At 36.9% G+C, this 16,905-nt stretch overlaps 1 protein-coding gene across 2 annotated transcripts in view; it reads right to left on the reverse strand.

The window, feature by feature from the left end:
- Positions 1 to 16,905, reverse strand: part of LOC126248317 (protein DPCD) — a 49,523-nt gene that overhangs the window by 1,103 nt on the left and 31,515 nt on the right. For both annotated transcript variants that reach the window (XM_049949215.1, XM_049949206.1), the window contains one exon: positions 310 to 546. In XM_049949215.1, the coding sequence (XP_049805172.1) occupies positions 310 to 546 (237 nt within the window). The remainder of the gene's footprint in view (positions 1 to 309; positions 547 to 16,905) is intronic.

Raw genomic sequence — 16,905 nt, forward strand, 5'->3', positions numbered from 1 at the left:
AACAACAAGTAAAATAAAATTACTTTAAGGAAAATTACAGAACTATATTTACTACACATACAAAACAATAAATAATACTACAAAATTAAAGACTGACATACAATAAACATGGTCAAAATGGCTGCAATGACAAAAATAACCAATGATAAAAAAAGTAAACTCACAACATGCAATTCACTAGTTCACATATTTTTATCAAATATTCGTTAACTTTATATTCACAGGACATGTTTTTAATATGTCATATTTCATTGTATTTACTACAAACAGTGAAATATAGTGTAAGACATTGAAAAATGTTAGACTCACCGTTATAACCAATGTGTTGTACTTATGTGTATATTGTATTCTGCTTTGCTGAACACTGACACCAGCTCTCTCAAGGTCAGGAACCAGTAATTTCTTGAAATATTTCTTATTACTCGTACGGACTGTTATGCATTTATTTTCTGGATCTGCTGTTACTGAATACATATCCAGTGGGTAAGGCAGGTTTCTGATCCTCCATTCCAAAGATGATTTTGTAATTCTCATTGTAACATATGGCTGCAGTAAACACAAAAACAATCCTCTTATACTAAAACAATGGACATACTGGAAGATATGCATATACATTGAATTGCAGGCTATTTTGTTTTAACTATATTTGGAATACACATTTTCCTGTTTATAACTTATACTCCAGGAAATTTAGAAGCACACACACACACACACACACACACACACACACACACACTCTGAAGGAGCCAAAGGATTTGTTTCAAAACTGGATAGTACCAAATTGAGCCACATCCAGAACATTTCTTTTATAATTGTCAACTTACTCAACAGTACAACTATATGCAAAAGGAGCAACCATCAAAATTTCAGTTTTCAAGTCCAAAAGCTGAAGTTTCCTAGGAAGGGTTGGGCAACGAAAATGTAAAAGAAAATTACACTGGGGGCTGTACATGAGACTACATTGTTGAGTGTCTGTGAAAGTTGTAAGTGGAAAAAAAAACGTTGCCTAGCAGACAGTAGAGGTCTGGGCATATGACATGAAATAATGGGAACTGTTTGCAAAAAAAGGATACATAGTTTAGAGCAGTGGTAATCAACCTGGTCCCTACCACCCAGTAATTGGTGTTCCAGCTTTCATGGAGGGCAGTAGGTGGTAAGGTCTTTAAGACATTTTCATTAAGTTTTCATAGAATTTTCGAATAAAGTATTTGATTATTATTATTATTATAGGCTTTAACTTGCTGTAAATCTGATTAACAAATTTTGTGAAGTAAAGTCACTTCCCTATTTTATAAATCATGAGGAACCATGGATTGGTTAGAAAATTTTACCACTAACAGAGATACAGAAGTGGGTGGTAGGTAGAAATAGTTGACTATCCTTGGTTTAGAGGATAAAATAAAAGTAATTTAATAATTAAATAATGTTGAGCTGTGGTCTAATGGCTGAGTGGGTAGATGTAACACACTTGCTACTGTCCACGTGACCATAAAAATGCCACAGGGTGCCAAAAACGTTCTGTGGCATTAAACACAGGTACATAAGAAAGGCAAAAAGAAAACGACAGGTAAAGCTATGGACAGACAACAAAGGGTAACAGGAAGTAGTTGAGCCATGTGGCGACATTAATATGAGAACATTGTCCAAAGGCTTGATGACAATTTCGATAGTGTTTGTATGGATATCAATCGCACAAAACCTCAGCTATATGATGAGTGGTTTCTTTAACTCCATCCTTTAATTATATTTCAGTCAGGACTTCCAGCATTATATTAAACAAGTATACTATTGATAACAAGAGATTTTTAAATACAGAAATTAACTTTTTCTAATTAAAAGGAATTTTTTTCACTTTACTGAAACCACACTGACATACTGGTTTACCAGATCTAAAAAAGGTAAAGGTGTGCTCAAACTATAGATTGGTACGAATACCCGAGTGCTTTACTGGGCACGGTCCTTTTGGAGGTGCTATCCCTTGATTTTCCCTTACCTCTGAACCGACTGACCAGCCATTTACAAGACAACCAATATTTTAATGTAGACCATGAACTACAAGGCAACTTGGCATCTTTAACATGTAAAAATTGTTGCCAGAAAGGAAACAAGTCATATGTGACAGAAAAAATTCTAGGGCAAACTGAGAATTGAACCATGAAACTTCCAATTTGTAGTCTGAGATTTATCCACTCATTCACCAAACAGAAAAGGCACAATAACTGGAAACAAAAATATTTGTCACTATCTACAATTTGTAAAGTTCACGGAATTTTATAAATAAACATTTTCTGGCAATATGCAAACCGTTGAGTGATTTACACTTCAGTGGTAATATTATATGGAGTATCTGTTAAATTCTGAATTGTTTTCTCAATATAGCCTGCTGCAGATATAATATAAAAATATGTACAAAATATATTTTCCTTTTTTATGTATTTCATCAATACATTCTACATGAAATTTTGAATATGCATAAGAGAAGAAGAAAGGAATGTGGCATGTTCAGGGGTGAACACTGTTTATTATACAATAGTCAGGTCAGTTGCCTAAATGCTGGAGACAAACAATGGCAGAATGTCTTCAAGCGCCAGAAATTTTTTCTGTCTCTTTAAATATAATTAAAAATGGTGACACTAATTTCTAAAACTAAATGTTTCTCTAGATAGAGGTTAGCAGAAAATAAGACTGAAAAGTAGTTAGGTACAGAAGTTATCCAAAACCTATATGTACAATGTACCCTTAAGGACACTGCACTTTTGAATGATGGAAAAATCATAATGTTTTATAAACTTTATTAATTTCTATAGTCTTTTCTGATTACACTGGTATATACTTTATAGCGTTTAGAACGCAAAATGACCATTGTATACTAAATTTTACAGTTACAGTCATCTACACTGCCATGCCCCTTACAGAAAACCATTAGTATTTTGTGAAACAACTGAAGTATTTTTGCTTCCAATGATTCTGTTTTGGGTGTATTGTGCATTCTAGTAAAATGGCTGGTTTCCAGTGACTGTAAATTATCATTTTGGCTTTGGTGAGATGCTTTGTTTATTTTTTCTGGGAGTTTGTTGCCTAAGTGTTACAGATCTTTTTTTAGTATGGATATTTATTAGTATGCAATAAATACACATACAGAAATTCAATGAAAGAAAATTCCAGAGTAACCTGCTTACAAAGCAGTTCATACTTTTGAAAGGAATCTGTGATTAGTTCTTCGCATCTCTTGATGTGGCAAATTTTTATGTTAACACATATGCTGTTTGTAGTGGATGCTAAGCCCTTCATACTATCATAACATTGATTTTGCAACTTCCTTTAACAAAGAAGGTACTTAGCTACCATCTCCCCCCCCCCCCCCCCCCCCATATGCCTCCAGAATTTTACACAAAATGATGAATGAATTGTAGAACTCTAGTGACAGGAGATATAATTTATTTTAACCTATTATATATTCATTTATATAAAATGTATTTATCTTCTTAGCGCCCTCATGGTACAAAAGGAATTTGCTAGTTATTTTTGTTAAACTATGTAGACAAAAATATATTTACTATGCATTAATTAAAGAAGCAAGAACTGCTAAAAGGAATGTCAAGAGAAAGCTTGAAGACACTGAAATCCATCAGGATGAAGACTATGCTTCAGTAATGTTCTGAGACACAATGTAATATGACTCAAATCTTCATTCAAAATTCTCCTCAAATTGTATTCTTCAGAAGATAGGTAAACATATTTCCTTAAGTTTGAAACACATTGCACTATTTTGTTTCTTTGACTTGCAAACTGTCTATAACTGTCTAGAATACCGAAACTAACTGAATTATAGAGAAATAAAATTTGTTATTAGGAAAAATATTCTAAAAAATTAATATATACAATATAGGCCTAATAATAATTTTCTATGGTTACTAAACTTACTGTGGGGAATTAAATGGGTCTAGTATCTTAGTCATCATGTCATACATATATGGTAAAAATTTGGTCTCCTTCGCATGTGTACTGTGAGAGTAAATGGTACTGGAATCTGAATAAGCTTATAAGAAAATGTTGTGCATCCATTTGTTTATTATTGTTTTTTATAAACATCAGCAAATCCCAAATTGTTCAAAATACTTGCAAACTGATTAGAAAGTATGTGCATTATGTATGATATATTACAAAACTGTAAAACACACACAAGAGAAGTAGTGACTGATAGAACTAAAGCTGATTTTCAAATAATATGGACCTGAAGCGGTTACCATAGCCATAGCCAAAGTAAATGTCTTGCACAGAGGTAAACTGAGTGAAGCCAATCAAAATAGCAGAATTTTTTAAATATCATTCATTTGCTGTGGTGATATCACATAACAAGTTTGAAGTGTTAAGTGTACAACTTTGATGACGTTATATTCACATATTAATTTATATTGTATCAATAGTTGCATTTATTATTTTAATTTAACTCCAGATGAATTTCACATCACAAGGTGGAATTAATCCCATCACTATCTTCAATTTTAAAAAATATATTGATGTATTTACAAGGATCTATTACATTTTCTAGCACAAAGAAGTTTTCATAGGTGCATTAAATTCCAATATTACTGCTATAAAAACGCCTGCATTTAGGAAAGTTGATAAAAAAATTCAGTTTCAGTAATTCTATAACACAGCCAACATGAAAGGCATTTACTCAATATCATAATCATCTATCCCTTAACATATATATTTACTGCACCTTCTATGTTGTGTCACAATGTTTTTAATTGATTTGGGCACTTTCTACGTCAGCTGCCTCTCCAATTTCCAGAAATACAAGGTAAACATTACCATCGAGAACTTTCTCAGGAATTTCATTTCGTACATGTCATTTAGTAAGTGTCATTAGAGATTTTAACAATTTTACCAATGAAAAACCTGAACCTTCTGTTTTGTTGGGAATTTCACAATAATAAAATCATTGATACTGAATTCTTGTCTACCTTCAACCTTTACCTTGTCCATTCCTGTATCTTTGTTTGACTCTCACTGTTCTACATCACCATTAGATGTTTTTGCAGATGGAAAAAGAATCACAATGTAGGGACACCCTGCTTTCAGCATTGCCACTATCACTTTCATGTAAACATGAAATGTAAGAAGGCGAAAGCGAAGGAAATGGGAAATCACGATGGCTAACACACAGGGCAGTGTTGCAGTGCAATGGCGAAAGTTGACAATTTGTGCCGAGTGGTGCCTGACCATATAGAAACCACTCTGATATATACTATCACTTTCACTAAAGTCCCTAGAGTTAACAATTAAGTGATTTGCTCAGAATGGTATTCCTTTTGCTTCATTAGAGCAAACCTGTTTCAACTGCATTTCAAAGGCTGCTGTCTAAGAAACTTCTCTCTCTCTCTCTTCTTTTTTTTTTTTTTTTTTTAAAATATTAGAGTTAGAAGTTATATCTATCTTTTCAAAAATTCCTTTCAAGAACTTAGGAAATTTGTATTTGCTATCACCCCTCTATTCTTTCTTTTACAGTCATCTATCACATTTCTCCAGGTAAGTTTTATAGGTCTAAAAAAGGCCATATCAAGTGGCTGACACAAATGAGTAGAATTAGGTTGTACAAGCACAATAATAATAATAATAATAATAATAATAATAATAATAATAATACTGGAACAGAACCATTATAACAGATAAAACAACGCCACATAACAAACCTGACATCATACTCACCAATAAAAAGAAGAAATTAACACAATTAATCGAAATATCCATACCCAATACAACAAATATACAAAAGAAAACAGGAGAAAAAATTGAAAAATACATCCAACTGGCTGAGGAAGTCAAAGACATGTGGCATCAGGATAAAGTTGACATCATACCAATTATACTATCAACTACAGGAGTCATACCACACAATATCCACCAATACATCAATGCAATACAGCTACATCCAAACATATATATACAATTACAGAAATCCGTAATTATTGATACATGTTCAATTACCCGAAAGTTCCTAAATGCAATATAACATGTACCGTACAGCAAAAAGGAAGTGACGCTTGATAAAGGTCCGCGTCACTCCATTCTTAACCAGACTTCTAAAAAGTCTGAGAAAGTAATCAAATAATAATAATAATCCGTGGAGGCCCGGGAAAAGAATAGGCCTCCGGTATGTTCTGCCAGTCGTAAAAGGCGACGAAAAGAACAAACCACTAATAGGGCTAACCCCCTTTTAGTGTGATTAGTTGGTTCAGGACAGAACTAATGAAGCCTCGGACAAGCACTGTCATGGTCGGGGACGACGCTTGAACCCTATGCCCGTCCACAATGGTAACGACACTGCTAGCCACAAGGAAAATGATTTAAATCCAAATAGAGGAGTTCTGCAGGATATGCTTCCTGCAACCACTCTAGAAGGAAAACAAAGACAGAGGATGAGATGGTCAGATGAAGTTAACCGACACCTCATGTTCTGTTATTACCAAGCAACAAACTTAGGAACCAACACAACTGGATACAGATCACAAGTATACACAACATTTTTTACCAGATACCCAGAATTAAAATTTTTAACAGAACGACGACTAGCTGATCAGATCCGTGTAATAATAAAAAATAACAGGATACCCCAGTCAGAATTAGAAAACATCAAACAACAAGTACAACAAATACTGGAACAAAATAATGTGCAATCATAAGAAGAAGAAAATACAGTAATGGACTCAAACATCCCAGTGCAAACAAACAAAGAACAACACACATCAATTAAACAATCAGAGGAAAAATGAAATCTTAAGACAGTCACCAGAACAAGCACAAATAGAACACGAAGTGACACACATGTTAGATATAGAAGAAAAATTTCAGCTGACTTATATAGAATACAAAGACACAAATACAGACATTAGACCATTCTTATATAGACCACCAAATAACCCACAAGTTGAAACAACAATAAAAACTATCAACACAATCATACACAACAAAATAAATGAAAATACAACTATGGAAGAGTTACAGCTACTGGTTTATATAGGAGAACTCACTACACTAAATATACACGCTAGGCAGAGATCAGAACCAACCAACACACAGAAGAAACCCACAAAACCAGCTTGGCAACACAGGCTACAGATCAGAATAGAAAAACTGAGAAAAGACATCGGACAGATAACACAATTTATAAGAAATGAAATATCAGACAAAAAATGAAAAAGGTTAGGTAAAATCTCACAACATGAAGCGATAGAGCAATTAGATGAAAAGAAGCAGAAATTACAAGCATTGGCCAAACGACTTAGAAGATACGAAAAAGGGAAAATAGAAGGAAACAAAACCAAACATTCAACACAAACCAAAAGAAATTTTATCAGACAATAGATAACACACACATTCAAATAGACAATCCACCAAACATAACAGACATGGAACACTTCTGGAGCAACATAGAGGAATTTTTAGATACAAATTAAGAAAAAAAAAAACAAAAAAATTATTAAAAAATAAAGATAAAAAATAAAAAAACAAAAAATAAAGTAAGTTGTTATATTAACTTAAGTATGTTGTTTGTTTCATGTTGTGAGATTTTACCTAACCTTTTTCATTTTTTGTCTGATATTTCATACCTTATAAATTGTGTTAGCTGTCCAATGTCTTTTCTCAGTTTTTCTATTCTATTTCACATCATTACGAAATATCATATTCATGATCCATGGAACTATTATTAATCTAATCTAATCTAATCTAATCAAACCCGGTGCAACATAACAGACATGCACGGTGGATACAAGCAGAAACAGACACATACAAGATGATACCACAAATGCCTTGCAACATGAAGTCACCCGAGCAATTAATTATACCCACAATTGGAAAGCCCCTGGAAAAGATAAAATAGCAAATTTCTGGCTAAAGAAGTTCACCAAGATAAAATAGCAAATTTCTGGCTAAAGAAGTTCACCTCAACACATTCACATCTAACTAAATTATTTAACATAATAGAGGGAAACATTCCACGTGGGAAAAATATATCTAAAAACAAAGATGATGTGACTTACCAAACGAAAGCGCTGGCAGGTCAATAGACACACAAACATACACACAAAATTCAAGCTTTCGCAACAAACTGTTGCCTCATCAGGAAAGAGGGAAGGAGAGGGAAAGACGAAAGGATGTGGGTTTTAAGGGAGAGGGTAAGGAGTCATTCCAATCCCGGGAGCGGAAAGACTTACCTTGGGTGAAAAAAGGACGGGTATACACTCGCACACACACACATATCCATCCGCACATATACAGACACAAGCTACAAATATTGGAAATATACAAAGTAGATCCTAAATTGATACAGTTCCTAAACATAGCAATGAAAAATTGGAAAACTACACTTAATATCCAAACAAATTCAAATAATATCACATCACAGCCAATACAGATTATGCGTGGAATATACCAAGGAGACTCATTAAGTCCTTTCTGGTTCTGCCTTGCTCTGAACCCACTATCCAATATGCTAGATAATACAAATTACGGATACAATATTACTAGAACATACCAACACCAAATCACACATTTGCTATACATGTATGATCTAAAACTACTGGCAGCAACAAATCAACAACTCAACCAATTACTAAAGATAACAGAACTATTCAGCAATGATATAAAAATGGATTTTGGAACAGACAAATGTAAGAAAAATAGCATAGTCAAGGGAAAACACACTAAACTACACTCCTGGAAATTGAAATAAGAACACCGTGAATTCATTGTCCCAGGAAGGGGAAACTTTATTGACACATTCCTGGGGTCAGATACATCACATGATCACACTGACAGAACCACAGGCACATAGACACAGGCAACAGAGCATGCACAATGTCGGCACTAGTACAGTGTATATCCACCTTTCGCAGCAATGCAGGCTGCTATTCTCCCATGGAGACGATCGTAGAGATGCTGGATGTAGTCCTGTGGAACGGCTTGCCATGCCATTTCCACCTGGCGCCTCAGTTGGACCAGCGTTCGTGCTGGACGTGCAGACCGCGTGAGACGACGCTTCATCCAGTCCCAAACATGCTCAATGGGGGACAGATCCGGAGATCTTGCTGGCCAGGGTAGTTGACTTACACCTTCTAGAGCACGTTGGGTGGCACGGGATACATGCGGACGTGCATTGTCCTGTTGGAACAGCAAGTTCCCTTGCCGGTCTAGGAATGGTAGAACGATGGGTTCGATGACGGTTTGGATGTACCGTGCACTATTCAGTGTCCCCTCGACGATCACCAGTGGTGTACGGCCAGTGTAGGAGATCGCTCCCCACACCATGATGCCGGGTGTTGGCCCTGTGTGCCTCGGTCGTATGCAGTCCTGATTGTGGCGCTCACCTGCACGGCGTCAAACACGCATACGACCATCATTGGCACCAAGGCAGAAGCGACTCTCATCGCTGAAGACGACACGTCTCCATTCGTCCCTCCATTCACGCCTGTCGCGACACCACTGGAGGCGGGCTGCACGATGTTGGGGCGTGAGCGGAAGACGGCCTAACGGTGTGCGGGACCGTAGCCCAGCTTCATGGAGACGGTTGCGAATGGTCCTCGCCGATACCCCAGGAGCAACAGTGTCCCTAATTTGCTGGGAAGTGGCGGTGCGGTCCCCTACGGCACTGCGTAGGATCCTACGGTCTTGGCGTGCATCCGTGCGTCGCTGCGGTCCAGTCCCAGGTCGACGGGCACGTGCACCTTCCGCCGACCACTGGCAACAACATCGATGTACTGTGGAGACCTCACGCCCCACGTGTTGAGCAATTCGGCGGTACGTCCACCCGGCCTCCCGCATGCCCACTATACGCCCTCGCTCAAAGTCCGTCAACTGCACATACGGTTCACGTCCACGCTGTCGCGGCATGCTACCAGTGTTAAAGACTGCGATGGAGCTCCGTATGCCACGGCAAACTGGCTGACACTGACGGCGGCGGTGCACAAATGCTGCGCAGCTAGCGCCATTCGACGGCCAACACCGCGGTTCCTGGTGTGTCCGCTGTGCCATGCGTGTGATCATTGCTTGTACAGCCTTCTCGCAGTGTCCGGAGCAAGTATGGTGGGTCTGACACACCGGTGTCAATGTGTTCTGTTTTCCATTTCCAGGAGTGTAGATGATTACATATTGGATAACCACAGCGACTGCATAGAAGCGATGGAAAAAACAGATGCTTATAAATACCTAGGATACAGACAAAAAATAGGAATAGATAATACAAATATTAAAGAAGAACTAAAAGAAAAATATAGACAAAGACTAACAAAAATACTGAAAACAGAATTGACAGCAAGAAACAAGACAAAAGCTATAAATACTTATGCTATACCAATATTGACCTACTCATTTGGGGTAGTGAAATGGAGTAACACAGACCTAGAAGCACTCAATACACTTACACAATCACAATGCCACAAATATAGAATACATCACATACATTCAGCAACAGAAAGATTCACATTAAGCAGAAAGGAAGGAGGAGGGGATTTATCGACATAAAAACCTACAATATGGACAGGTAGACAATTTAAGAAAATTCTTTATAGAACGAACAGAAACTAGCAAAATACACAAAGCAATCACTCATATAAATACATCGGCTACACCACTGCAATTTCATAACCACTTCTACAACCCTTTAGATCACATAACATCAACAGATACGAAGAAAGTAAATTGGAAAAAGAAAACACTACATGGCAAGCACCCGTATCATCTAACACAGCCACACATCAATCAAGACACATCCAACACATGGCTAAGAAAAGGCAATATATACAGTGAGACAGAAGGATTCATTATTGCAATACAGGCTCAAACAATAAACACCAGATATTACAGCAAGCATATTATTAAAGATCCCAATACCACAACAGATAAATGCAGACTTTGCAAACAACAAATAGAAACAGTAGATCACATCACAAACGGATGTACAATACTAGCAAATACAGATACACCAGAAGACATGACAATGTAGCAAAAATAATACATCAACAGCTTGCCTTACAACATAAACTTATAAAACAACACGTTCCCACATACAAGTATGCACCACAAAATGTACTGGAAATTATACTGGAACAGAACCATTATAACAGATAAAACAACACCACATAACAAACCTGACATCATACTCACCAATACAAAGAAGAAATTAGCACAACTAATCGAAATATCCATACCCAATACAACAAACATACAGAAGAAAACAGGAGAAAAAATTGAAAAATACATCCAACTGGTTGAGGAAGTCAAGGACATGTGGCATCAGGATAAAGTTGACATTATACCAATTATACTATCAACTACAGGAGTCACACCACACAATATCCACCAGTATATCAACGCAATACAGCTACATCCAAACGTATATATATACAACTACAGAAATCTGTAATTATTGATACATGTTCAATTACCCGAAAGTTCCTAAATGCAATGTAAAATATACCGTACAGTTAAAAGGAAGTCACGCATGATCAAGGTCCGTGTCACTTTCCATTTTTAACCAGACATAATGTCTGAGAAAGGAAAGAAATAATAATAATAATAATAATAATAATAATACATATTTTTATTGTCTTTAGGCCATTACAGCAATTGACAATGTCAAACGAAGATACAATTTACAATGCAGTGTGATAAAGTATAAAACATAATCTCATGTTCCTGGCCCATTTTGATAAGGCTTAGTGACAAATGACTCGCGAGATTGTCACCTACCATCAGTTTTGGTCTCTCTAAATGCCATACATAGTCAGGACAATCTGAATAAACAAGGATCCAAACACTGTCAAGTCAAACCAACCACTCTGATTCCTGCACCAGTTAAACCTTCTTCAGTCCCAGCTCATAGAGATGTTTTGGCCTATACACCATGTAAAGTGGTAGGATTGCACCATCTGTAGCCACTGATACTTGACTTAGAACTATCCACAATCCTTTCAGAATGTCTTGTGCCTTGTTCACCATTACTTTCAGTTGACCAAGATAATAAAAAAAGTTGGCCTCATCATAATTTATAATATTGGAGGAAGGAATACCATGCGAGGACATTTCAATGTTGTTAAAATAATCACTCACTGTTTCTCAAATAACTGATATCCTTGCCCTCTTTCATTTTCAATTACTCTAACTGTTAGGTCCCCCCCCCCCCCCCCCCCCCCCCCGAAAACCTTTTTCCCCACTCATGATCAGGTCAACTGTCATGAAATCTTTTTTCAATCCACCATGCTTGATTAAGAGATGCCTGCATGATGTCCCTAACATCATTACTCCTCAAAGGAAAACCCATTTTGCACAACATAACGTTCCCTCAACCAGATTTTTATCCTCACTATTAGTTAATGCTGTTTAGCCACATATTTAATATTTTTATCTGTTCTTGAATGTCATTTAATGTTACCTAAAGAACCTTGTATCATTCTGAAGGTTTGCAAATACCTAATTTTCCTACTTTGACAGCCTTCACAGCATTTAGAACAAATTCTGAATTGTAATTGGATTTTTGGGTTGGTTCTAGAACCTTCTTGTATATTTACATGATTGGATTCACTCTACAAAAATGCAATTTTGTAATTAGACATGTGTAATGTCTAAGTAGTATTATCAAACAAACAAACAAAATAAATAAACAGTAGCACTTTTGAGACGTTCACATGCAAGTAAAAATATTAAAACTTACCAAATGCACACCAGAAGTACCTGATGCTATTGTCAGTTCATCATAAGAATAAACCTTATGTAAACATTATGTCGTGTATTCTTCCACATCTGCATGAATCTCATTGGAAGCCAAGCTGTGACCAGTACAGTCAAGTATGATGATGATGATGATGATGATGATGATGATGATGATGAAGTTCCATACTCCATGATAGAGCGTAAGGGAATTATGCGGGAGACCCACACCACCGTACAAGGCAAAGTCCTAGTGGAGGTGGTTTGCCATTGTCTTCCTCCGACGTACGATCATAAGGATATGTTTTATGCTGTGTTTCACGCATGTAGACTGAGTGAAAATGTGGGACAACAGCTTTACCAGTGCATTAAACTTGGACAGCACTGGCCAGCCAGCAGTCCAACTAACCTGCAATGATGTGAGCAGTTGCAGTTCAGACGTAAAAAGAGACAAGCAAAGAGAAATATAGCTTCGAATGTCATTTAATTTTTAAAGAGAATGAAATAATATTAGGAAAAACTTCAGCACTGCCACAAACTTCTTAGGTGACCAGACGGAAATCATAAAATGCACTTATTCTCACCTGACAGTATTCTAATTGCAAACAAGAGTGATGAATATTCTAACTTAAACATTGGGTAATTTTTCTGAGTGAGCTGTGTCTAATGCAAAAGTAAAACATGGGGACTTCACCACAGTGTTGAATACTGACGCCACTGAAGGTATTAATAACAGTCAGTCATCTGATAATCTCTTAGAGCTCCTTCCTTATCCAAATCCAAGAAATACATTTCAGTTATGGAAGTGGCACCTGTTACATTGATAATGAGCCTAACAACAGAATCCACGAACTCGAACAAGCGCTGCATCTTCTTTTATGACGAGACATTCTATATCCCACCAGAGTTCGGCTTGACATGTGAAAAAGATACATACGTTACTTTAAGTATGTCTGGCAGCTTAACAGTCTTGTTACTTCTTGGGCCAAATCCCGTAACTTGGCTCCAGATCAGTTCTGTTTGGTTCATACTGTAATGCTACAGTGGCAAATGTAAAAATGCAGCATTTTTATGGTGCGCTCGATGCTGTGAAAAATGATTGTTTTTCATGTTTCTACGATACTTATCAACATCTGTGGTATAAAAAGATGAAAATAGTCCGAATAATGATTATTTGGTTTTTCATATTTGCCTTAAAAAATTAAATTGTTATGTTTTCTTAATTTAAGCAACTTTTATTAAGTGTGTTTCATAAAATATTGATAATTGAGAAATAAGATGTGCATTATTCATAAAAAATGATGATGAATTTTACAACTATGAGATGTAGGTATTTCAAATTGAATGAGAAGAAAAAATGACTCAAACAAGATTTGAACCAGCGAACCATGACTTGACACATTATCAAACTATTACCCTACCAATTCCGCTACACATCTGTTGAGTATTTGTGTCTCAACTGTAACTAATAAATACCTCGGAAAACTTCAAAGTCGATTATTTCTGTAAATTTATGAAAAACATTAAGAACAACATATTTCTCAGCACTTTTTAACCGTGTTCCACATGCATGTTTCAGTACAGAACAGGAAGCAGCCTCAGCCATTTTCATGCTGCGCTTCAACAGCACAACAATCAGTGTACAACGCTGCAGAGGCTGTGACTGTACACTATTTTTGAAATAAAAACTACGTAGCTAAAGCATGATTAAGAAAAACATTGATGGCTGTTAGTACATTTGAATAACTTCTACATCTACATCTACATGGATACTCTGCAAATCACATTTAAGTGCCTGGCAGAGGGTTTATCGAACCACCTTCACAATTCTCTGTTATTCCAGTTTCCTATAGCACGCAGAAAGAGCGAACACCTATATCTTTCCGTATGAGCTCTGATTTCCCTTATTTTATTGTAGTGAACATTTCTCCCTATGTAGGTCAGTGTCAACAAAATATTTTTGCATTCGGAGGAAAAAGTTGGTGATTGGAATTTCATGAGAAGATTACGCCACAACAAAAAACTTCTTTCTTTTAATGATGTCTAGCCCAAATCCTGTATCATTTCTGTGGCGCTCTCTCCCATATTTCGCGATAATACAAAACGTGCTGCCCTTCTTTGAACTTTTCCGATGTACTCCATCAGTCCTATGTGGTAAGGATCCCACACCGCACAGCAGTATTCTAAAAGAGGATGGACAAGTGTAGTGTAGGCAGTCTCGTTAGTAGATATGTTACATTTTCTAGGTGTCATGCCAATAAATCGCAGCCTTTGGTTAGCCCTCCCAACAACATTTTCTGTGTGTTCCTTCCAATTTAAGTTGTTCGTATTTGTAATACCTAGGTATTTAGTTGAATTTACGGCTTTTAGATTAGATTGATTTATTGTGTAACCGAAGTTTAACAAATTCCTTTTAGCACTCATGTGGATGACTTCACACTTTTCATTATTTAGGGTCAACTGCCAATTTTCACACCATTCGGATATCTTTTCTAAATTGTTTTGCAACTTGTTTTGATCTTCTGATGACTTTATTAGTCGATAAACGGCAGCATCATCTGCAAACAACCTAAGACGGCTGCTCAAATTGTCTCCCAAATAGTTTCATTTAACATAACTTAGCAATAATACATCTAATACATAAGTATGACCTACTTCCAAGGGTGTAACAACACCGGTGTACATGTGCTGCAGCTTCTGACCAAGCGTTGCATTTGTGTTTGTTTATGTCAGGTTTATTCTTATGATGAACAGGGTATAGCAGAAGTTTTCATAGTGGTGTATTTACCTCAAGAGTGCAGCCAGTATTTCCACCTTTAGGGATTTCAACCTTTTTAGTGAAAAATGTCTTATATTATGTGGAGTTTAGGGCTATTCTATTTTGACAGAGGTTTAGGAGTATTTGGGGCAAAACTGAACTTAAGACGGTAACCCTATAATTTATAGTAGGCAACACTCAATGTATTACTTTACTCTGTGGCACTGCCAATTTATTAAAGGGGATTCCCTCAAACTCTTATTGAGTGCAATCCATCTGATTTTAGCTTACTGTATTAACAGTGCTGTTACCATTGTTAAGAATGACATTATCACTTAAGTTGTATTACACCTACAATAATCGCAAAACAAGTTGATCGATTACAATGGGGCATGTAAAGTATAGAGGGAAAACAGATATGATGCTGCTTTGTTGGTTGGTTTGTACATTAAAGGGACTAAACTGTGTGGTTATCAGTCCTTTTTTTCCTTATCACACAGGTCTCATATTAAACCCATACCCCAAAAAAATCCTATCGCCTGAAATCTGTGGAAGGAGCAAAATGCATAAAACTGTGTGTAACCACACTGAAGTAGAAAATGAAAGTATCAAGCCAAGATTGAAAACATTAACTAATAGGAACAAAGCAATAGAAACTGTTAAAACAATACAGCAGATGGCCTGGGCTGGCTGTATGGTTGATGCGGAGCAGGCAAAGGACAATGGAGTTCCTGAGAGTGGCTTGTATGGATGACCTCCACACTTTTGTGTCTCCTTTATAACACATTAACTTATTGGGTGTAGTTAGGGTGTGCCATTCAGTGTGAGATTCTGAAAAACTTTATGTCATAAAACTGTTCAGAGATCAGTTTCCAGTATGCCGAATCTTCAGACTTGGTTTACGAGTAGCCTCTTTGGCTACCCAGTCAACAAGTTCATTTCCCGGGACTCCGACGTGTCTCAGAGTCCATACGAAGACCACAGACTGTCCACATCATTTGCGGATGTAAACACACTCTTGGATGGCCATTACCAAAAGATGATGAAGATAGCACTGGTCGAGAGCTAGTAAGGCACTCAAGGAGGTGCTACAAATGAGAAAGGACTCCATGGCACAGGAATGTATATGCTCAAGAGTGCGAAGGATGACTACCAGCTCTGCAGTGAAAACACTGCAGCCATCTGTCAAGGAGCACTGTTCAGTATGTCCTGCAATGAGCTTAAGCGAACTCAATGTGACCAACTACTGAGTCATCCATGTAAACTGCCTCTGCATCCTGGGACACATCAAAAATAGAGAGACAGAGGCGGCAGAGGGCCTCAGGATGTACTGAGCCTTTTGGGACCTGTTAAAGGTCCAAACGAAGCTGTGGTTGAGATATAAGCCATGGAAGCATGCATGAATGGATCCAGAGAAGAGATGGTAGAGAGAAAGA

The sequence above is a fragment of the Schistocerca nitens genome, chromosome 1 (genome assembly GCF_023898315.1).
Source record: "Schistocerca nitens isolate TAMUIC-IGC-003100 chromosome 1, iqSchNite1.1, whole genome shotgun sequence".
NCBI classification, from domain to species: domain Eukaryota; kingdom Metazoa; phylum Arthropoda; class Insecta; order Orthoptera; family Acrididae; genus Schistocerca; species Schistocerca nitens.